The sequence below is a fragment of the Scardinius erythrophthalmus genome, assembly GCF_964197995.2.
Source record: "Scardinius erythrophthalmus genome assembly, chromosome: 8".
Lineage (NCBI taxonomy): Eukaryota > Metazoa > Chordata > Actinopteri > Cypriniformes > Leuciscidae > Scardinius > Scardinius erythrophthalmus.
The window spans coordinates 44,217,067-44,241,553 of NC_138228.1; the positions used below are offsets into that span (position 1 = coordinate 44,217,067).

The 24,487-nt window shown below is 39.7% G+C and overlaps 1 protein-coding gene across 1 annotated transcript in view; it reads right to left on the reverse strand.

The window, feature by feature from the left end:
* Window positions 1–902: 902 nt before the first annotated feature.
* The window catches only part of sptbn4b (spectrin, beta, non-erythrocytic 4b), a gene marked incomplete at its 5' end in the record, with an annotated part of 73,252 nt that continues 49,667 nt past the window's right edge, over window positions 903–24,487 (reverse strand). The window contains 18 exons of the mRNA XM_081371740.1: window positions 903–3,872; window positions 5,101–5,143; window positions 5,239–5,409; window positions 6,290–6,549; window positions 6,626–6,686; window positions 7,235–8,028; window positions 9,578–9,774; window positions 9,876–9,960; window positions 10,248–10,434; window positions 12,373–12,617; window positions 12,729–12,863; window positions 14,592–14,837; window positions 15,659–15,863; window positions 16,107–16,237; window positions 17,440–17,718; window positions 20,822–20,911; window positions 21,006–21,230; window positions 22,968–23,231. Coding sequence (XP_081227866.1) covers window positions 3,639–3,872; window positions 5,101–5,143; window positions 5,239–5,409; window positions 6,290–6,549; window positions 6,626–6,686; window positions 7,235–8,028; window positions 9,578–9,774; window positions 9,876–9,960; window positions 10,248–10,434; window positions 12,373–12,617; window positions 12,729–12,863; window positions 14,592–14,837; window positions 15,659–15,863; window positions 16,107–16,237; window positions 17,440–17,718; window positions 20,822–20,911; window positions 21,006–21,230; window positions 22,968–23,231 — 3,852 coding nt within the window. The 3' untranslated portion in view covers window positions 903–3,638. The remainder of the gene's footprint in view (window positions 3,873–5,100; window positions 5,144–5,238; window positions 5,410–6,289; window positions 6,550–6,625; window positions 6,687–7,234; window positions 8,029–9,577; window positions 9,775–9,875; window positions 9,961–10,247; window positions 10,435–12,372; window positions 12,618–12,728; window positions 12,864–14,591; window positions 14,838–15,658; window positions 15,864–16,106; window positions 16,238–17,439; window positions 17,719–20,821; window positions 20,912–21,005; window positions 21,231–22,967; window positions 23,232–24,487) is intronic.

Genomic DNA, 24,487 nt, shown 5'->3' on the forward strand with positions numbered 1-24,487 from the left:
GCAGTAGAGCTGCACAATTAATCGTTAAAATATCGCGATTTCGATTCAAACACTCGCACGATCTTATACAACGATTCCTCAATGTCAATTAAACTTGTTAAAAAGACAAGTAGGCTACAATCAATCACAGCGAACATTCAGACATGTGCTCGTGCTCGTAACTATTAAAATTAACAAGTTGTCATGTGAAAACTGCTTCACAAACAGTCCACACAGTATTTCTGTTACAATAATTTAAATGATCACAGAAGTACTGGGATAAAAGTGTATAGTTTGGATATATGTCTACAGTACAGCGATCCAAATCACGTTTTGAAAGTATCTTGACGTCAAATAATGATTGTACCAATTGCATCGTTACACCAGTAGGTGGCGACAAGAAGTGACTGTTATTTGTCATTGAATCATTTATTCAAGAGATTCGTTCAAAAATGCTGATTCTTAAAGAAATTAAACATTTTTATGATTTTTATATCCTCTTTATGAGTCGTTGAATCATTCATTTAAACAGATTTAAGGTACTATACGGTTAACCTAACCCTAACCCTACCCAAATAGGTGTGGTCCGGATAACCGTAGGCTATAGTTCCAGATTTAAAAACATCTAATTCATTAGATATTTTCAATAGACTGCAGTCATTGACATTTTGTCAGAACCTTTAGTAAATTACGTTTTTTTAGTCGTCTAATTATGATCTTTAATCAACAAAAAACATGATTCTCATTTTTCCATAATCGTGCAGCTCTAACTTGTAACAAGGTCTTTACAAGGACATGAGGATGCCAGTATAAGAACAAATGAAAAATGAGACGTTTGACATATCACAAGCTGTATTTATCAAGGAATTAACTGTACAGAGTCAGTCAGGATCTGAATTATACAGCATTCATTCATTCACTGTTTCCATGTGTATTAGTGTCACCCTTGTACAGTGGTTGTGAGTGAGAATGACAGTGGTTTCATCATGCACAGCAGAACCATTACAGGGACAATGTTATTCATGCAACCTGAATTGCCCAGTTTCCTTTCAATTTCTTTCCTTTGAGCTTTGGAGAAATAACCCCACTGATATTCAAAACTGATATTAAAACCCATAAAATGTTCTTATATCACAGCGGGAAAAAAGAGCATTTTTGTCTGTACAGAAGCAGTTACAATTTGTACAGGTCATCGAGCTGCTGAGCTAAAACCAGTGGTGCTTAAGGGTCTGACACTATCCACAGGACACCGGGTTTCAGCCGTACCCAAACATTTAAAGAAGATAAAAAATATTACTATGAGGGTTCATCTGCCATGATAAAACCCACATAACACGTGTGATACTTTATATATAAAAGTAATTAAAGCACTTTAAGAATATAGACACCACGATAAACCCCTAAAATGATCAGAGCAGGAGCTGAAGAAGACAATATTTACTGTTGGGGTTGTGCTTTCTGTTGATTCAATGGATCAGATCCATCTGGGATTTAATAACATTTTATAAACGTTTCCAATTACACACTCAACTTGCACATTCATGTCCATCAGCTCGTATGTGGTAGAAGCAGCAGGAAGCAGAAAGTGTGAGTCGGGGGCATTAGAGCAGAATTTTCTTGAGATTTCTGTAATTAAGTAGCTAAATGAATGCATTTTGTAGTAAAGACCCTCAAGCACCAATCCTCTGCTCACAATAGCACTGTGCAATGGGGCAGTAATTTAGTGCAAAGGAAAAGTTGCATAAATTTCTACTTGCAAGTGTATACGTTATTTCCATTCGCCACCACGTTGGATACTTTAACTGCATACCTTCTGCCTGTATAAGTTATTCTATTGCATAAAAATAGGATTTTTATTTTTTTTTTGTACCAAAAATTAGACTTGGAGACAAAACCAAGGGCGTCAAAGGAAGAGAAATTCAGACCCGATACACAGAAAACTCTTTAGATATATACAGTATACAATACTTTGAGATTGTATAGAGAAATGAGAGCTGACAATTGTATATTTCAAAGCAGGGACGTTACAAAAGCATTTGCATGATGCTGTGTTCAGATAAAGGAACAAACATGAACTTGCAGAGAGAAAACAACTTGTTGACTGAACAAAACTTACATGAACATCATCTCCTCCCTCTTAATGATTGGTTTACATTTCTCTTTACAGAAAGAGGACCATTGCTTCTAACATGATTTAGCCGTTTTTACATTTAAAGGACTACAGCTGACAGACTTTAGGACAGTGAGGCACAAATATGATACCTGAAACCATTACGTTTGGTTTTAACATACTATGACATTTAGTTTCAACCCTGTACGTTGCATGGAAAATCGTCATTATGTAGTCAGCTCATTTTCGACTGCAGTTTGTGCGTGTGTATGGATGGACCTCAAAAGAACAAAATTAGATTTGTGTCATGATCATTTGCTGAGCTGTCTAAAGCATATACCGCTTTTCTTGCAATATACCTTGCATTTTTGCTAGCTATGGGCTTTCTATACTATTACCTGCAGAACTACACGATTCAAAGACGCATTTCACCCGGTTTCTGCCAATCAGGAAAGACAATCACATTATAACATCTACATGGCATTCGGTTATCTTACAAACATACATCACCAGTTAAGTCAAACGCCTGCATCCATTCAGTCCTCAGTGCAATGCTTGGAAATAAGGTCGAGAGAAACATCACATGTAGTTAAACTGACACGAAGAAAGAAAAAAAAAGGGCTTCTGGAGTTCTGTGCTTGGAAGACTTTTTTGAGTATGAATAAAATGATGTAAACGCGTTCAGAATAGCTTGATGACGTATGCAATGCGTACATGCATAGACACATACACAACTGATTTGGTCATTAAAAGAGCAAATGAACTCACACTCAACATTTAATGCATAATATGAGATTAATGATTGAGACTTTCCTGCACATTGGGAAAAAATTCGCGTAGGAAACCAACAAACCCTAGAAATCAGATCTGAGAATACACACAGCAGATGAGCTGCTTCTTTTTATTTGAAACAAACCGTTTATACCGTTCTTCATTTGAAAGTTAAACCTTGTAGGCATGCTCTGATATGTCATGGCGTTCAAACGTGGTCTACAAAGTGGCAAGACGAGAATCAAAATCATGTGGAAGAGCCAATGAATACAAATCAACACATTAATAGTATAAAAGAGCAAAACAACTTACAAATAAACAGACAAAACATGCTCTTCAGAAAAAAGACCAACCTTGAGAAAGAATTTGGCATATTTCCATTCTCTTCAGCGTGAGACTGTATAGAACTGATGTCGAGACGTACAATATACAAAGAGAAAGAGACGGGTACACATACATATGGGTCATCTTTTTCACAGACGGATTAGAAAATAATCTTCATGAGCTACTTGACTATAACATCTTTCTCTTTTATCCTCCATTTGCCTATGCTATCAGCTCTTTGGCCCATATGGAGCTCCTGAATTGTCCTCGGCGGCCGCTAGAGGGCGCTCACTGACACATGAGCTCCGTGCACCTCCGCGCTGCCTGATTCCACACTCAGCTGGACAGCAAGACATAAAGGGAGTTCACAGTGACGCCTTCGCTTCCTGATTCCGTCAGAGCACTTTCCAGGAGTTCCGAAGTCCTGGCTCCTGTCTCACTGTTTTTGGGTGTCTCATTTCTTCTTGCCTGTCTTTTTCTCAGGCTTTTCACCCTTGTCTGAACGCACCGATCCCACGTCGGCTCGGTCGGACTTTTCGCCTCTTTCCGAACCGCCTGCCCTGCTGCCCTCCCTGCGCGTTCCCTCGTCAGTAGATGAGGTAGTTGGATTGGTCTGCCCCTGTTTGTTAATCTCTTCATGCTCACTTATACTGGCGGTTATACTTGTGATCCAGATTTTCAGATCGTCCTGCAGGCCAAAGAGAGATTGAAGACTCAGAACATGTTTTCACACAAAAACAGTTACTAGTCAATGTAATGATTTGTTTCTTTATTAAATATTTTGTTGAATTTGATTAAAGGGTTAGTTCACCCAAAAATGAAAATTCTGTCAGTAATTACTCACCCTCATGTTGTTCCAACCCCGTAAGACTTTCGTTCATCTTCGGAACACAAATTAAGATATTTTTAATTAAATCTGAGAGCTGGATCACTTCTCCATAGGCTTCTAAGACAATATAACTTGCTGGCCCAGAAAAGTTATTAAAGAGATTGTTAATATAGTCCAAGTGACTCCAGTGGCTCAATCTTAAGTTTATAAAGCGACGAGAATACTTTTTGTGCGCAAAAACAAACAAAAATAACGACTTTATTCCACTATTCATTTCCTTCTCTCTGGGCCTCGAGCTTCTTCACGTAGTGTTTAAGCGTAGCGCATCTGTATTGTACATCACACGCATCACACACATGACCAGCGTTGGCCAATAGTGAGCCTACGTGTGACGTGCAACACAGACGCGCTGCGCAGTTACACTACGTGAAGAAGCTCGAGGCCCAGAGAGAAGGAAATGAATAGTGGAATAAAGTCGTTTTTTTTTTTAGCGCACAAAAAGTATTCTCGTCGCTTTATAAACTTAAGATTGAGCCACTGGAGTCACTTGGACTATATTAACAATCTCTTTAATAACTTTTCTGGGCCAGCAAGTTATAATGTCTTAGAAGCCTATGGAGGAGTGATCCAGCTCTCAGATTTAATCAAAAATATCTTAATTTGTGTTCCGAAGATGAACGAAGGTCTTACGGGGTTGGAACAACATGAGGGTGAGTAATTACTGACAGAATTTTCATTTTTGGGTGAACTAACCCTTTAATGATGGATGCTTTCAATAAGCTTGTAATTCCTCTTGGGAAATCCAAAAGAAAGCTGCTTAAGGTGGAAACTGGTTTCACATAATCATTAGCTTTTCCAAGCTGGTCTAGATGGTTGGTCAACTGGACTACTGACTGCTGAACTGGCTTGGCCAAGCTGGTTTAAGCTGATAAACCACCTTAAAACAGCAACAGACCAGCTTCTACTGTATGCTCCAAAAGTCTACTTTGCAGAAAAGGTCTGCAAATCCCATCTACAGTAGGCCTGGTTATGACTTAAATACACAGATGTGAAACCAACTAGGATATAAAAAAAAAAAGCAACTCACCTCATCTTTAGCATGGAACAGAAACTCACTTCCATCCTTAGTTCTAAAATTATAAAGCAAAATGAATGTTATGAAAAGTGAACACCACACACGTAGCTAATCTTTTTGGAAAAGCTAATAAAAAAGCCAGTGAAGTACTTGAGCGTGAAGACATTCTTCTTCTTTTTGTAACCATTGTTGATATCACAGGCACAACGGCTCAGGTTGATAAGCGGCTCGTTGTTGTAAGGTGTGGCGGTGTTCTTCGCGTCCTTATAGAAGCCCAGCTCACCTTTATTCAGCACGCAGTACAGGTTCACCCAAGATCTGCTGTAATGTGGGAAAGAAAACAGAAGATTTGGCCATCAGGGCCCATCCGATACCATGTGCCGACTATATACTCACCTGCGGAGTCTGGGATGGCCAGCCCTTATGACTGAACAAGACCAAACTGCTGCAGAGATCATTACAAGACCTTTAGACATAGATAGGCAGACCATAGCTTACCTTTGTAGAGAGGGAGAAGAACAGTCATTGGCAAAGAGAGCACAAAAAAGAAGAGAGATTTTGGTTAATGAGATATACTGCGGCGTAAATGCAAGTGCTAGCATAAAAATGGCTTCAGTTGACAGGCAAACTATGTGCACATACATGCTACAAAAGAACAGACAGCCATTCTTTTGAGTTCCTTAAACTCAATGCAATGGATTGCTTTGTGACTTGGGCTGCCGAGGTGCCGTGTCCGGTCTTGTACAAAATGGCTGAATAAAGCTGTGAAAGGCGAAGGCTTCATACCTTGCTAGCCATGGCTTCAGAAACCCAGCATCTGTTGGTCTTCTGACACAGCATCATCCACCAACCAGGGTGATTTTAGTGTTACCATGCAAGTGGCAAGCAGCTAGCTATTTTCTGCCATTGCTGGACATGAAACTTGTAATCAGTAATGACAGCCAAACAGCTGCTCCTCAGTTTAACTTCAGGAACCCTTTTAGGCTTGTAAAGCATTCAAGCATAACCCAGTTTGAGTTGAAACTTGGTGAAAGAAAATAAGAGCTGCCTTGTGTTAACAAATGTTAATGCTCTAAGCATTAGTACACAATGCTAATCACAACATTAGCATAGCTTTGAATAACCAATCATACTGATTGGCATTTTTGATTTAGCCGTTTCCATGCTAATTCCATGCCATTTTTAGACCACAAAACCCCACCTGTTTGAACTCTTCTTTTGGCCATCAATGTCTATTTTTCGGAAGAGGAACCCTTCGTGCTGGGCCGTGTGGGTGGGTGGCAGGGGTACTGCTGGGCTGCTCTGGGCTGGCGCAGACCTCGAGCGTCGCGTTTCGCCAGCTGTTGTCTCCTTGGGTCGTGGTCTTCTTCTCGGTTTGGGTCTGTCGCGAGCCCGTGGCCTGTCCGGTCGAGAAGACTTCTCAGGAACACCATTGGGTAGACGTGGAATCTCTCCTCGGGCCTGAAATATACAGTAATGTGCATGTGGCATAAAATGTAGTTTAAAACAAAGGATAAACATTAGATTGTTTACACACCTGTGCTGCCTCCCTTTCCTGAAGCTGCTCCACAATCTCAGCTAGCGTGGACCTTTTCTCCCTGCCAACAAAAAAGGGAAATCTGAGACCTGGAAATGCCATTTTGCATAAATAGAGAACGTACTACTTCAAAGCTTTAAAGTCAATACGGGAAGGCATTTACAATCCTTTTACTTACTTAATGTGACAAATTAAACAGGATGTTTAACAAGACAATGTATGAAATGAGGATTCCACTGTGAATTGATTTGATTAAGTGAAAAGTTAACCTCTTTATTGAACCTCTATTGCTGTGAACTGACTTGGTGATTGGCATGTGGATGCCTAAAGGACAAGTTCACCATCAACATGTCACTATTATAACACTTTTTTAATCAAATCTTAGCGATATCACTGCTGTAATTTGCATTTCAGTGAGGTTAACTGGAATCAAATGACTTCTTTTTACAATTGGCAAGTTTTTGGAAAAGCGTAAGTAGCCTAAATCAACTGTTTTGGTTTGGCTAATAATGGGTAACATTAAATGATAGTCAGTGGATCCAAGGTGACACTGAAAAGGGAAGTTGTTTCTAAGGTGGGTTGTTTGCGGTCACAAACGCAGTCACTCACCCGCCACCAGAGCGCTTGTCTGACTGCTCCTTGGCCTCGTGCTCACTGCTCTCCTGTCTTTCCAGTCGATGTCGCTCCCTACGCCGCACCTCATGACCCTCCTGTTCACTAGATGTCTGTCTCTCCAGCCTCCTCTCTGCCCTCTCAGCTCGTTCCCTCCACACCTCCTGAGGCAGCTCGTCCCTCCGTGCTTGAATCAGCTGCTCGGTAGACAGTTGTCTCTCCAGCCGCGACTCCCTCGGTGGGGGATGCTGCTCCACCACCAGCTCTGAGCGACTGCTCCCGCTCCCTCCCACCACGCTGTTCAGCCGCTCCCGTCCGCCGCCTGGCTCCTGAAGCACCACCTCTGCCATCACGTTCTCATGATACCGCTCCCTCTCTCTCTCCAGTAGGGGGTGGACAACCTCATGGATGTGCTCGATCTTCTGCTGTGGAATTTGAGCCTTGAATTCAGCTCGCAATTGGGTGACCTTATGCTCCATAGCAGTGCCCAGTCCTGCTGCCACGCCAACAATCCCAGCATTCCTGGCTTCTTGAAGGCGAAAAGTAGCAGCTCCATTCATGATGGGAGTGTAGTTGGCCACAGTAGAGCCAAGTCTGCGAGCCACAGAAGAGGGAGAGGGCTGAGGAGTGATGCGCTCCAACCGGGCGTCACCCTGCTCATATATGGTCTGTCTTATGATGGAGGAAGGGCTACTGCGCGCAGGAGAAGAGTCCTGAGGGTCCAAGAAAACTTTCCGTCCCAACAAAGGAGTTGGGGGAAGCTGACTCTGCTCTGCCTTTATCTTCTCTACCTAAACCATTAAACGAGATAATTTGTTATATTTTATACATCCACAATTCCTCCCTGTAACATAATTTAAGAAAAGGACATTATGCTATACGCATAATTAATCTCTTTGTAACTTTTTTGAGTGTCAGTAGGTAGACTATAGATGCTTTTGAACTATCGAAGCGTTATTGATACGTTAAATTATTTAAAAGTTTTTGACTTGTAAAAATTATTTAAGTTGAAAGCGTGACCACCTCTTGCCTGACCATCAGAATATCATGTTAAAAAAACAAAATGGCAGTCGCCACAACAGTCAAAGGTAGTTAGATAAAATTGCTGCTTGATATTGGTACATTTTACTGTCATTAAAGCAACACCAAGGAACTTTTCCTCTGCGGTCGCCCTACAGGTTGGAAGCGGAATTGTTCATTACCGCTGTCGTAAATCATTTAGCCCACCGCAGCCTACCGTTTCAAAATAATGTTTTTTAAAGCTTTTCCAAAAATAATGACTATTTTAACGCTTGACGTAAAGCAAGTCAAATTTGTAGTTTTCTTATGTCTCATTAGAACTACAGAAATGCGACCCGATCTGGCAAACTTGCAAAGTGAGGTTATAGCAGATAAAGGACAGTAAAGCAGAGGCATAAGTGCCTTTCACTCTGTTACGACTTGATGAACCACTGAAACGATTTTGGAAACATTATTTTAAGTTAAAAAATATTCCTTGGTGTTGCTTTAACAACAGAGCCGTGTGGACCTATTTTGTGGTTATGACCAGGGGTGTCCAATCCTGCTCCTGCAGGACCATTATTCTTGGGGTGCTTCTCATTTCTTATTTGTGCATCCTCGTTTCCTTTCCTCACTTCCTTTCCTCGCGTCTCAGCTCCACCCCTTGTAGGATGCGAGGGAAGGATGCAAGGGAAGAAAATGAGGGCAGAGGAATTGAAGGAAATCTTATTTGTACATAGGAATATTCTTGATCACAAGCGTCACTTCACGACATCATCAGCTGTGCTCAAGGGATCTGCCCTTCTGCTGTTGAAGTTTGGTTAAGAAATTCATAATAAATAATAATAAAGCAAGATGTCCTGTTGAAATATGTGAGAAGTGTGGTTTATTTTAACTGCAAAGGAAAAGCATAAATAAAAATTATTGTTACAGATGTAAAGGGGGAGGAGAATTCATAGTTGTGGCAGGTTTCTCGATAAGAAAGACAGGATACACCTGTGCGTCCTCGCTCATAGCTCCTCTGGAAGCTTCCTCACTCCTCGTTCCTCGCATTGCAATTAGAGAATTGAGACATCCTTCAAGATGGCTGAGTTCGATCGGTTTCTGGGTCACAGGCTGGAGGACGGAGGAGTGAGGAAACGAGGAAGCATCAATTTGAGTATTGAGAAGCACTCTTGGAGTTCAGCTCCAATCCTAATCAAAAACAGCTGAACCAGCAAATCAAGGTCTTCAGGATTACTCAAAACTTCTAGGCAAGTGTGTTTGGCCAGATTGTAAGTAAACTCAGCAGCAGAATTGGACAGCCCTGGCCCTTGGGCTTATTTGGCTGGTCGCTGTTACCGTGGTAAGACGACGTAAAGAGCTGAAGCGCTCTTCCCATGTGGCAGCAGCTTTGCGGAAGGCTTCGTGTCTGCGAATCAGCTGCTCAACCTCATCCACACTGCCGCCTAGTTCATTACTACTTAGCAAGGGTTCCTGAGCAGTGAGCCAGGCCTCTGCTACCACTGCTTCCTGAGCAAACTGATGCACCTCCAACACTGAGAAGACACAGAATGAGAGTGAGATGTTGGGAACACCATGACACTGATTATATAAGTTATGCATAATGTTTGTTCTGTATTAGTCTCATTTAACTAACTTTGCTGCAACTCTTCCCAGTGTTTGTCCCATTTCTCAGTCAGTTCGTGCTGCTTGTCCAAAACCTTCTCCAGCTTTTCTTTAATCTGAAACATTCGACAACTTCATCATCAGGTACTGACAGAAGACAGCTTTACAAGGGGGAATAAACTCATTCAGGATCAGGTAGCTACTTACTGTATAAACATGTCAACTTTACATTTTTAAAAGAGAACTGACTGTAGAGTACACTGAAGTGTAATTGTGGTCTGACACATTTCGGATTGCAACAATGTGTGAAATTGAACATGCAAAGAGTATGTTTTGGGTCTTGCAGTGATATAAGCATCACAATAGTTCCTGAACAGGTTGTGCTGGCTGTTTTGTGTGTCACCTCTTCTGACGCAGGGTTCCGGGCGGCCAGTAGAGTCTTGCCCATCTCGATACACTGTAGGACACTCTTGTTGCGGGCCTCCACCTCGCTCTTGAGGCTCTGGTGATAGTTCATCAGGACCTCCACGGATGACACATCCCTGCAAGCACCAGAGAGCCCATATCCCATTAAAGCTCTGAGGAAAGAGCTGACAGTGAGAGGAGAGAGAGTTACTCCGGCCAGAATACATGGGCCAAGTCTGCCCAAAGAAAGAAACAGCCACAGAAGGCCATTTTGACACGATGAAAAGTGTCCATGATGGCTCCTGAAGTTTTCCAGTATTATAGGTTCTTTATAAGCACAATAGCTGTGTTCCAAAACCTAGTGAGCTGTCTACCAAGACAGCATTTTTAACAGCAAAAGCTGTTTCAGTAGGAAGAAACATTATGCTGACTTCTAAGATAAAGTTTTTTGGCAAAATACCTTCTAAGGCAACAATGCAGAGAAGGCCAACCTAGAATGCATTACAACAAACTCAGTGGTTGTAACGGTAGATGAGTCAATAATTTTTTTATTAAATATAAATATTATTCACTAAATACTGAAAAGTATCAATAAAAAGTTATTTTTATCTAATTATTGTGCATACTGTGTTAGTTTAGCAACTCAGACTCTATTGAAATCAGTTTCAAAAAAGTGAAGTGCTCCGTACATTTTACATGAAAAGTGCCACTTGAAAAGCATTTCAAATTCTCTTTGGTAAGGTTGTAGCCTAAGAAGGTAGTTGCCTATGTAGGCAGTAGGGTTGTAAATTTCTATGTAGGCAGTAGGGATGTAATTTTCTTTGGAAAATTTCCAGAAACTTTCCAAAAACTTTCCATGGGAAGTTACTGTAAGATGGGGAATTTTGAAAATATTCCAAGTTGGAAACTTTACGGGAATTCATTAGAAATTTAAGGGTAATTTATACAATAAATATAACTATCTTATACAAACATAAATATAACATTTTGTTTGTTTGTCGTAAGCAGACATGCATGCAAACTAATACAAATGAAATGTTTTCTTCTTTTGACTGATTTATTTGTGAGTAGAACTTTAATCGATTATTTCACTGAACAACAGAGATGCATGAATGTTGAATAAAATAAGCATGTTTGCAAATGTCCACAGTCTTTCCTTCTACACTGGCTGAGGTGAAATGTATCCACACATCAGATGGGGCGCGTGGCATTGTTCTGTAGAATAAGATTAGAAAAAAAAACCTTGTAAAAAAAACACTAATGTAATGCCATGCACAGATACTGTATATAAATAGTTAGCTAAACTATTGGAATATTCTGGAATGGTAAAAATATTTGACAGTAGTTGCTGGACAAATGAATAGAAATAGGCTAGATGATTAGATGAACACTCCTCAATCAGTATGCTAAATCAAACTATAACCTAGGTTCTAGATCAAATATGTTGACCCTAGTAATATCATCAAAACTTACATGACTGGATGTAGTCCTTGGGCTCAAATGCAGTTGTGTGGCTTCGGTCCTGCTGTAGTGTGCAGGATTCTAGAAATTATCTGTGCATGTGATGGAGGAATGCACAGTGCATGCAGGGGGTGTGGCCTCAAAATTGTAAGTGCAGGGTGGAAATTTAAATGAATTTGCATTAAATCTGGTTGCTTTAACCAAGATAATGCTGCAAAATATCAACTACATTTAATTTCCCTGTTACAGGCGATGCTGCAATTTTGCAAATTTCCATTTTATTCCCATTGATTCCTGTTAATTCCCATGGAAAGTTTCAAATTTAGAAAATTCCTGGAATTTTGCAACCCTAGTAGCCAGCAGACAGCAAAGCAGCTCACTAAATTTTGTAACAGATCTATTGTGTTCTTAACAGAAATCCTGTGCAGAACTCTTGATAGATACTATTACACTCAATTGTAATATGTGTAAATACTCTTGTGGTTCATGCACTTACCAACTTATCACTTATTTGTGCCCGTGGTATGATACCTATAGTACCCTCCAGCGGCCACAGTGGCTGCTCTCCAGCTGACCTGACGCAAACCTTCATGCATTATAATGTTAAAGCACCTTAATGATTTCCTATAAGCATAGAGCAGGTGTCCCAGCACGTGTCTTACCTTGGTTTCTCCCCAGTTCCTATCTGACAGATGATGCTCTCCATCCACATCAGCTGATCACGCACCATCCCAAAGAAACGTAACTTGTCTGTTGCTGTGGTGATCTGCATTCGGCAGTCCTCGCAGGATATGAGCAGCTCTTTCCATGTCTGCATCACTTCGTGTTCCTGCATGGCGATGGCTTCTGCTTTCTCGCCGGCATAAACTGTTCGGAGCTGGGCTGCACTCTCCTGTAACTGTCTCACCTGAGGAAAACAACCCTTTTTAATAAAAATGTGATGAAACTTATTGTAGAGATCTATCCACAAACTTTACTATTTGTATTCCTTGCATTAGGATGTGTTGCATTAGTTCACCTGTGCAACAAGCAGCTGAATATCATGTTCGAAAGTCTGCATGAGTCTCTGTAGAGTGCTGGTATTTGAAGTGCCTCCTTGACATGCGCGGACCTCAGGTAACCTCCGCTGCTTATCCTCAATCTGTGCTAACACCTGAAACACACACACACACACACACACAGACTTGTGTTATTCCACACGTGCGGACACATTGTGGCAGCATGATGCAGCACATATACCTGCTCTTAATTATCCTGTACACACAGAAAACACACTAACACACACAAACAGAGCTCTGTCACCCCAACAGCTGCAGTGGAAGGACAAACATACCTCAGCACTATCCCACAAATATCACTGTAATAAATTAAAAACTATACACAAGACATCCCAGGACATCAAGGAGAACTAGGACTGTTACTCCACCAGTGATATAAAGTACACTGCCCATGCACATGCTTACTCCTGCAGAAGTTGCCACCACACTAGCTATGTTTCCATCCATCTACTTCTATGCTAATTTTGGGTTACCTCATAAAAAAAACACTGTCATCAAAATGATTGGGTATAATGACCTTCCAGAACTGTCTCACACGACTGCACTCCCAAACTTAATGCATCTAAACGCAAGATAACATGGCGCAAGTAATTTTAGGAGACCAAGTTGCTTTCCGGATTGCAGCAACGTCCATTTTTATTGCGACAATTTTCCAGCAAGTGACGGTTTTGTTCTCTTGAACACATGGGATAGAAACAGTGCTTTATTCGCAAATTAATAATGCGTTATTTTAAGTTTGCGCATAAGTGATTTGGGTGGTTTCTAGGGCACTGATATGATGTTCTAAGTGGTTGTTAATGCAATGTTCTGTCAGTGCTAGTGTGTTCTGGATGGATGAAGTAAGAAGTGGTGCAGGATGAGTTTAAGGCGAGACACTACAGGTGAATAGGGTAAAATTTTTAACTAGCAGATATCACCATGAAACTTTCCCAGTTGATTACCTACATTAAGATGAGAAAAAAATGTATAACAAGTTTTCTGTAATTTAATGTTTAAATATGCAAATTAGGCAATATCTAATTAAATATGCACTAATTTGCATATATTTTAAAAAACGAAATCTGAGTATTGGATAAAGCCAGGTTAAAAATAATTTTTTCATTGTGTTCACATATTAGATGGGAAAACAATTACAGAGGGATTTATGGATATCTACTTTTGTTATCCTGTAAATCAGAATTTACTGTCAATAGCCTTAAAAAAATGATTTTCGCTATGTTTTTTGGAATAAAATGTTATATAAATCAGGCTAGGAATAATATATTTACAAATCCCTCTGTAAATGTCTTCATAATATAACTAGGTACAAGACTGGAAGGTTTGGTGTATATAGGTGCTACTGAAGTGGAGATTTCGGACTTGGAGTATGAGAGAAAAGTCATTTTGAGGAAACGGCTGATTTATCATCAGCCAATGAGACTGCGCATTCAGCCCTTTTACTTTCACGACTGGTTGCTGATAAAAAGGAAATGACCATATTTGGATCCGACATATTTGGATCCTGCGTGTGATGACAGGGAGCAGACAGCGATCGCGGAGCAGCATGTTGATTAAGAACGCCAACTTTTGTTGAATTTATGAGAAATCTACAGACGCAAACAGACAAACTGTAGTAAAATAAAGACCTAAATGTGTATTTCTGACTTTTTTTCACCACAAGTCTGAAAGAAGACATGTTATTGAAGACAAATATCCAAAAATCTCAAAATTGACCTCCCGTGTCTCGCCTTAATAATCAGTCATTTGTAGATGTCCTTTGCAAACATGACTCATTTTAGATGCTTTAATTAATCAGATGGTCTGCATTTCCTATTTCTACATACCTCTCGGGAGTCAGAGAAGAACTTGTGTAACTGGTGTGAGGCAGCGAGCATCTGTCCCCGCGTCTCCATCAGCTCCAGCAGATCTGCCCAGGCCTCGTTCACGCCATCCTTCCATTCAGCGATGGTGGCTGCGTCCGCGTGGCCGTAATCTATGAGCTCATCAACCATCTGGTTAACGGCTGTGACCCTCTCGTGCCCCTGGCTCCCTGTCTCCGCTGCAAACTCTGTAAATTTCTCCTGCAGAATCTGAGGATCAGGAAAAGTGTCATCATGACAGGACAGAAGTGTTAAAGTTCCACTGAAGTGCCTTGAAACGCGCAGCATTATTCAATGTGTTGACGTAATTTCCACAGAAACAGGAAGACAGGGCGGGGCATATCGAGCAGCTCCTCCCCTTTTTAAAAATAGCCAGTAGTGTTTAGTTTATATCACAGCTCATCCAGAGCCGTTGAGCTCGATAACGCCGCAGTTTCCTCCTAATCTTGAACCGTTTCTCCTCCTAATCTCCTCTATATCGCTTTAAAATATAGCATTCTGTGCAGAATTCAAATGGGTCTGATACGTTTTATGGTCTTCTCCGACTCCCACATATGATCTGTGCTCTCGTGTCTCAGGTTCGTGTGACACTAACGTGAAATCAGACTTCATTCGCCCCAATGTAAAGCATGACACTGTCTGAATCGTTCCCTATTCCCTATATAGTGCACTATGTGCCATTTGCCATGTAGAAAATAGTAAATTTTAGCCGCAGCTTCAGCTTCTATTTATAATGTAGGGGGCGGAGCTTCAGATTCTAAAGAGCATTTGATTGGACTGAAAATCTGATGAGAAGCTGAAGTGCAGAGTGATGTCATCAAAATCATTGAGGTTTTGAATGCTTATATCTTCTAAATGCGAATTTTGTTTTTGTTTTGGAGCACACTAGCTTATAGATAACAGTAGGGCTAACATAGTCATACTAAAAGCCAAGAAACTACAATTTTGATTTCATGGGGACTTTAAGAAACAGAAGAGCTACAGCTGATCTGATAAATTCGAAATAGCTGATGCAACAGTGTAAAACTGACCGTGACGTGCTCAAAGTCCTGTCCGAGTTCAGTGGAGCTGGCGATGACCTCCCTCTCTGCGATCCACTGCTCGAGCTCATCCACCTCTCTGTTGAGCTGAAAGAGCCAGTACTGCTGCTCCAGACGAGACTTCCTCTCCTCCACCAGGTCCTTCAGAGACACGTACAGCCTGTCGATCTGAGACTGACGCTTACTGATCTGCTCACTGAGGCACAAGCATACACACACATACTTGGATTTCATTCAAAGGAAAAAAAATCAGTGAAATCTGTTACTCTTGAAAGCTTTTATCACTGGAATAAAAAGAAATGTTTGATGGTAATGACATTCCTCAAAAGTGAAAAGCCTAAAGAGTGTTGTGTGTTTGAATGTTTGATTTGTTTGATTACAATGGCAGTAAAGAGATGTGTGCTTCTCTTTGACTGTCAGGCGACTGCTGAACATTTACCAGTCCGGATGTCCGAGCTCCAGAAGCTGTCTACACTGCTGAGACAGCAGGCCGATGGTCTCAGCATAGTCCTCTATGGTCTGCTCCAGCGCCAGCTGTTTCTTCAGCAACTGGAGAGTGCTGGCTTCATCCTTAACAGAGAGAGGACACAGCTCAGATACACTCATCCTGCTCCAATGTCATCATCTATAACATCACAGCAGAACACTATAATCTACTGCAGGTGTCCTTGCCAGAAACTAAAGCTTCCTGAAAAACTGCTGTCTACACAGGTCTGTTCTTTCTAATCACCCAGTTGAACGAGTAGTTAAACTTGTGTTCTTATCCTGCCAACATTTTCACTGGTCCCACCACATAATATTGTAATATATATATATGATTATAATTCATTATTTTTGCAACACTCTTTAATTTTTGTATTAACTTTTTTTTTTTTTGCAACACTTGCTCTATCTTGTTTCCTATTCTAGCTTTCTAATAAACCTGGCATTATATACTGAGAATACGGTAAATTTAAAATGCAATATTAATTATGATAATTATTTTTGCAACTTTTTTTTCAACAGACACACACACAGAGTTTATATACATTGCACATTGTCCTATATATACATCATGAATATTGTTGGCTCTGTGATGAATTGCTATTTTAAGTCGCTTTGGATAAAAGCATTTGATACATGTAAAATGTAATGTAACATTTCTATGAGAAACATGTATATACTGTATATACCGTATATGATAACATATATGACCCTGGATCACAAAACCAGTCACATGTCGCACGGGCATATTTGTGGCAATATGGGTCAAAATTCACGATTTTTCTTTTATGCCAAAAATCATTAGAATATTAAGTAAAGATCATGATCCATGAAGATATTTTGTAAATTTCCTACTGTAAATATATAAAACATTTATTTTTGTGAGTGAATGCAGCACAAATGCGAACATAAATGGACAAGTTTAAAGGCGATTTTCTCAATGTTTATATTTTTTTGCACCCTCAGATTCCAGATTTTCAAATAATTGTTACTTGTTTCTTGACCAAATATTTAATATTAAAAAAAAAATTACCCATGTGACTGGTTTTGTGGTCCAGGGTCACATATATAACCTAGTATTAATATAAAACATATATAAATGTAAATAGTTTTTTTACAAAAAACTTGATCTATACGAGCCAAATAGATAACACTATAATCATTAGCATTATTTATGTATTTGACACGATTTAATTTGAACAATATTTGATCTTTTTCAGAGTTATAGAAACATCATCCTAGTCTGGAGTTTCCCACCCCCACATGACCTCTCTGTTCTCCTCTCCTACCTTTCCCGTCTCCTCGTTCATCATGTGCAGTTCCTGCTCGCTGAGCCAGGCTTCCACTTCTCCCACATCAAAGTAGTACTGCTGCGCCTGGTACATGGCATCCAGCACGAGCTGCCGGCGCTCCGTCTCCACCCACAGCACCTCCCACAGGTGATGGAGCTGCTCCATGCCGTCCCTGATGCTGTCTGCCTCGGGACTGCGGATGGACGCGATCACGCCTGCCCGCTCCAGAACGTCCTCCACACGCGCACGGTGACCATGAAGCTCTTTCTGCAGACTCTGAGAGAGAAGACCATGAGAAACAGATTCAGTGAAATACACATCTCTATATTTTTCTGTCGAGGACTCAAAGAGGAAAAAATAACATGGGATGTTGGTGTCCCTAACAGGCGTTTTAACTCTTTCCCCGCCAACGTTTCTGAAAAAAGTTGCCAGCCAGCACCAGCATTTTTGATCATTTTCACAAAAGTTTCAATATTTTGTTGTAGGAATATCTGAACATGCAATATATGCAAACATACGTTATTTTCTCAGCTTTTTGCTCAAAATATGAAAACTTTTTTTGCATATCAGTGAAAACCTGGAAAGTCGGAAAATACAGTCAAATGGATGTCCTGATGGATATCCTAACCACCAGGATATCATTGGTCAACTATCTTTCACTAGAAAGATTATGCTGATTGACTAAAGGCTGGAATATACTACACATCGGAACAGATTTGAAAACACACACTTGCCGACTTCGTAAATGGTTCAGAGAAAAGCTATGCATCATAACACTAAACGACAGAGGATTACGCACTACCAGACTTTCAAGAAGTTCTGAAGATAACAAAGGCCCTGTTTACACCTGGCATTAAGATGCATTTTGGTTGATCTGATCACAAATATGCGATCAAGTATGCAGATGTGTGTGAGAACAGTTTCACGCAAAGTGTGGGATCTACCAACTTGTGCTTATACAGAGGAATGTGTGTAAATATAAGCACAACTCTGAGCGTGCTTATGCAGAGAATATAGGGCTAGAATGATGGTACTACAAAAAGAAAGTGCCGCCGTGTTTCTTGTGTCCTTTAATTACAAATACTCAATTAGCAATTTCATAGTTCAAGCTAGACATTTGCATAATTGGTGTACAAAGCTATAAAAGACAGTTGAAAAGACATTTGGAATGTAGTGTCATGGCTGATCTCGCTTTGCTGGAAGACTTGGCAAACGGTGTGCAGAAAACACGTTTTTTGTCCTCCTCCAGAAGCAGATATTTCCCGTTTGCATGTGTGACCCTTTTTTTGGCAGCGATTTTAATGTCAAACCATTTCTTTTTTATTTCTGGCAGTGTTCTTTCCTCTGACCCAACAGAATTAACAGCAGCTGTTATTTTCTCCCATGTACAATTTTTTCTTTTGTTAGTTACGCCTCAAAGTGAGTGACCCAAATAACACTTTTTGGTTTTCTGCCACTTGGCTCACCAGTACTTTCTGTGAGGTTTCTCGTTTTCGCCCTCTTTGCCATGATTTCAGTGAGGACATATACATTCACCTGATTTATAAAGGTGTTGTAACTATATATGGTTCATTGGCGGCATTTTTTGAATGCAAATGAACGTGAACGAGCATGGTGCTTAAAGGCACAATATGTAACTTTTTTGCTTAAAAAATAGCAAAAATCACTATATCTATGTTATATATATTTTTTTGTTGTGTACTTACATTATCCCGACTGTTTCCAACAACTTTCAAACCAGGATAAATTTGTAATTTAATTCGAGAAACGCCCCGTTTCTTTATTTCCGTTTTGTCGCCGCCAATGGCGTCATATCCGCGTTGTCCCTGGTTTCCGCTCGTGCTGCCATGGCAACCAGTGCTATGAACCAGAGCCGTCTGATAGTAACCCAAGCGACAGACGTGGACCACTGTGTAGTTCGCAATGTCTATTTGCACGCTGTTGTTGTTTCGTTCAAATATTATGGACCATGGCAAGCAGACTTTGGATAAAAAAGAGAACTAAAACGAGAATCAATATCAGCGCGGTGTTTTCGAGATGCCGAGAGCTCCCATAGACAGTATATAAACGAGAGCTCCACGTCCGAGACTTCGACCGCTCCTACATGTACTTTATTAAACAGGTGAGCACATTTACATAAAACTAATCAATGTTATATAGTTCAACAATGATAAAATGTTGAATATGATCTGTATGTTATTCTAATGTTGATCTAGCTTACTTAATTTCAACACATTCAAATGCAGTTTAGTGTGCTAGTGTAATGTAAGACCAAGTGAAACAGCGCTGCGTTACCTCACAAGTTTAATTTGTCTAATAAACTGACCTGTGAGTTATAATTCTGCGTGTAGTTCGGTAGAATGAAATGTCCATATTCCTTTTATATCCGCGGGACTCGCGTCGCGTGTGGAGCTGATAGCTGTCTCTTAGCAATCCCGAACTGCTTCATATCACAGTCATGATAAAAACATCGATGTATTCACTCATCCATAAACATTATTAGATCGGTCGGCTTGACGTTGACGACAAGATCCATAATTCTTAGCAAATGTTGCGTCATCAAACTACCCCTTTGTTATTGTAAGAGGTTAGCGCCCCCTATTGGCGAAAAAAATTCCATACTGTACGTTTAAGAACGTGGGATTTATCAACAATGATTACTTACTGGTGTGCACGTTTGATAAATATGATTTTTTTTACAATATAAATTTCATTCTTAAGACTAAATATACAAAATATATCATTCGTAGGTCTAAATATAGAATCTTTTAAGGCACTGTTGATGGTGTTTTAATCCGTCTCTTTTGTCCACTTTCAACCACTTCTTTCCTGATTTCTTCGAGGCGAGGGTCTATGGACATGTAAATGTATGGACTTTTTCAGATCTCTGTTCAAGACCAGCCGAACGCTGTGAGTGTGTGTTAGATTGTGTTTTCATCTACCTATGGAAGTGGTCTAAAGTATTTAACGTATTTAGCGTCGTCCACTTGTGATCCGATCGACCAAAACGCTTCTTAATACCAGGTGTAAACTGGGCCAAACTCACTCAGAAACATCTGCCTCGTTACAAAGAGACATGACAAATAAAAAAAAAATCTATTATAATCACATCTCCTCCGACTGGATGGAATCACAGTCGGAAGCTAAAAAATCAGTCTGTGGCCATCATACACTATGCGATTTTCTGTGAAATCTGCCTAAAACCTGCAGACTGGCCCTGACTTTTGAAAACTACTATTAAGTCCAGATCGAAAATTGGGGCAAAAATCTGGCCAAAAGTTATGTAGTGTTTTCTATCCTCAAGTCAACCAGCTAGACCAGCACCAGACTAGCCTAAACCAGCATCATCTAAGCTGTTCAGATTTTGAGGTTGTCTTACCTGATTCTTCTTCATGAGTTGCTGTACAGCTTGTAAACTTGTCCCATGTTCCTGAGAAGTGGCCATTGGAAGATGCTCTTGTATCCACAACTGCGGACAAACACGTACACGATATGTTGCGAGGCACATTGAAAATACCACAATATATTAAAGCTAATGGTTGTAATGAGGTTGTCAAACTCACAATTTCATCCTCAAGGTCACGGCCAACTTGGTGCACTTCTTTAGAGGCCAGCAGGATACGGCGTCTCTCTTTCAGAGGCTCGATCAGTCGAACGATTCGCGTTTCCACACCCACTTGTTTCTCGGACACCTTTTCCATCACCTCCCCTTGTTGAGGGATGGAAGCCGCATGGACCTGCAGGTCTCCAACCTCTTTATACCACTCCTCCATATGACACTCCATCGTCTGTAAGCAAGAGAGTGGTGGAAGTGAACATGATGAACGAGCAACGGTTGAGGTGTAGAACAGGAGAGAAAGTCAGGAGAACATAGTGGACATCCAAGAGAGCGGGACAAAGAAATACACAGTTCAGCACAGTTATGACAATATAGATAGTGGGAAAGAGGAGAGGAAGAACACCAGAAAGACAAGAGGAGACAGGAAGTGAGTTATGACATCATCATAAACCTTTCAAACTTCCAAAGAAAACGTGTGGGCTTATTAAAGTTAAGATGTGCTTGTAAAAAGTTGAAGTCATTGAAAATTGCAAACTAGGTATGAGACCAACGATATCTTCAGCTCATATACTACCGTTCAAAAGTTTGGGTTCAGTATGTTTTCTTTTTCTGGGGATTTTTAAAAATAATTTTAATGGATTAAATTGATCAAACGTCACGGTAAAGACATGTATAATGTACCAAAAATAGATTTATATTTCAAATAAAAATTTGATCAAATTCAAAAAAATGATCAAGGTATCCACAAAAATAATAAGCAGCACAACTGTTTTCAACATAATATTAATAAGAGCACCAAATTACCATATTTTAATAATTTCTGAAAATATCAAGTGACACTGAAGACTGGAGTGATGATGATGAAAATTCAGCTTTACTATAGCAGGAATAAAGTATATTTTAAAATGTATAAAAATAGTAATAATATTTTACAATATTACAGTTTTACTTCATTTTTGATCAAATAAATGCAGCCTTTATGAGTATAAGAGACTTCTATTTTTAAAAACATTAACAAATCTTTCCAATCTCTAACTTCTGAGAAAGATCCACATGACCCATTCGGGTAAGATGTTACATAAATTAAGACAGTGAAGTGAACTAGAGTAAATGACCAATCCAAACTCATATATCAAGGGCAGTTCATAATTACAATAATGAGATTTAAACTTGTGACCTATTATTATGTCGTTCTGAAATGAGAAGCAGCAATTCATTGAGTTAAGGCACAGTTAACATCAAACTAAAAGAGACTATAACTAACATTATAAAATACACAACTGAAACTTAAAAAGAAAATAGAATATATTATAATGACTACTCAAAATGTTTAATTCTGACCCGCACACCAAGTACATGGAGAGCTGACAAACTACAAGAGCTACATTTTTAATTACACTAAATGTTACTGAAGGCAAATGTTTCTTTAGTGACAATTTGAAATATGCTGATGTATAAAAGGATAGGAAATATAACCACACACTCCCATACACACACAGGACCGCATATGATGCACATATGATACATATTCTGGTGAAGATTGATGGGAATTGAAAGAGAGTAAAAGCAAACTGAAAGAATGAGAGGGTGTGTGCAAATAAAGAAAGCGAAATGAAGATGCTACAGTACCGCTGATGATGATGTGGATGGAGTGACGTGGGGACAGAGCTGAAACTGAACTCAGATCAGCTGAGAGCCATGGCATGCTGTCAGAGAGGAGAGCCACACCAGCGACATGAAATACACTCATACGGTGGACAGTGATGAGGCTCATATTACCAGTAAATGCAGCAGTGGATAAGAAAATAAAAGTCTTCAGCACAGGAATCGGAAAGAAATAAAGAGCAAATTAAAGGCATGTTGGAAACCAGCAATCTGATAAAAGCAAGTTCTGGAGGACACATCATCTTGACGCTAAACACTGAAAGCTGCTGACGCGCGTGACCGTGAAAGAAAGAGTCTAGACCTGCAGTTTCTTCAGCTGCTTGTTGACCGTGGTGAGGTCCTGGCCGTAGTCCACGTGTGCCAGCTGTCCCTCGAGCTGCTGGAGTCGCTGGTCCAGGCTGGTGTAGCTCTGCACCAGCAGGTCGGCCCGGTTGGCCTCGAACAGCTGCCGGGCTTTGGCTTGTGTGGTGCTCTCCAGATCCTGCCAGCACTCACGGATCTCCTCCAGCTTCTTCTTCACCAGCGCGCTCAGCTCCGGCTTCTCCTGCATTAACCGCTGGCCCTCCTGAGAGGAAGAGAGAAGAACATCAACATTCAAGGCTGAATGTCTGGTCCACTCGTGGAAACTGCAAAAATCACGATAGCCAATCTTCCAAAGAAGATTCCCAAATACTACTGCACTTTTTTTGCATTCTTTTAAAACGGAAATGATTATATTTGAATGCAAAGTGAATATAATGTTTTCTGACACTTAAATGCATGTTATTTATAATTACATGAAAACGTTTCAATTTAAATGTATATTATATGTAATTAGCTTAACTTAAGAGTGATTTTTAATTTTTTTTTACCCACTTGAGTACATCTTTAATATGTAATTTCATACTTTGGTCTTTATAATATAAATGTACTGACAACCATTTACAGTAAATTCAACTGAAACTTGTATGGCATGTATTTAAATACATTTGTAATGAAGTTGCATTTTAGTATATTTTACATTCACTACAGTTAAAATGATAATCAAGTACTTTACATGTGCTTTATCTTATAGTCAGCACACCAAAATAAGAGTACTTCTGTAAAGCACGACAAAAGAGACTAAAACCATGATTAAAAATGTACTTTTAAACATGTCATTTCACATTATTACAGAGTGCACTTTTTAAAAGTGTGTTAAGAAACAGGGTTACACTTTATTTTAAGGTGTCATTGTTACAGTGTAATTAACATTAACATTAACATTAACATTAACATTATTAATATTACTCATTAAGTACTGAGTAATATTAAGCAAGTGCATCTACTTACTATAGGGTTAAGGTTGGATTAGGATTTGGTTGAGGGTTAGTTGCATGAAATTATGCATAATTTACTTTTATTACTATGGTAAGGACACTGTAAAATAAAGTGTTACCAGAAACAGTCATGGTAATACTCTTCTTAAGCACAATTAAGTGGCCTTTTATTTAATTAATATTATATTATCTTCGAGTACAGTCTTTTAAAAATATACTTTTAAGATTTGAAGTGCACATTTAACACAATAAAGTTTTTTAACAAGGATGTAGGATGACATTTTTTTGGCAGAACTGCTTTATAAATGAAATTAACTAAATTAATGATTGATCTTTACCATCAAAACTAAACTGAACAACAGCCGAAATGCATAATTTTCCTGTTTTCACTGTAAAGCTGATTTGAAACAATCTGTATTTTATAAAGCGCTATATAAATAAAGGTGACTTGACTTGACACACCTTTAAATTAATATTTATTTGACCACAAAATGAACATGTACAGTAAATCATGAATCAAATC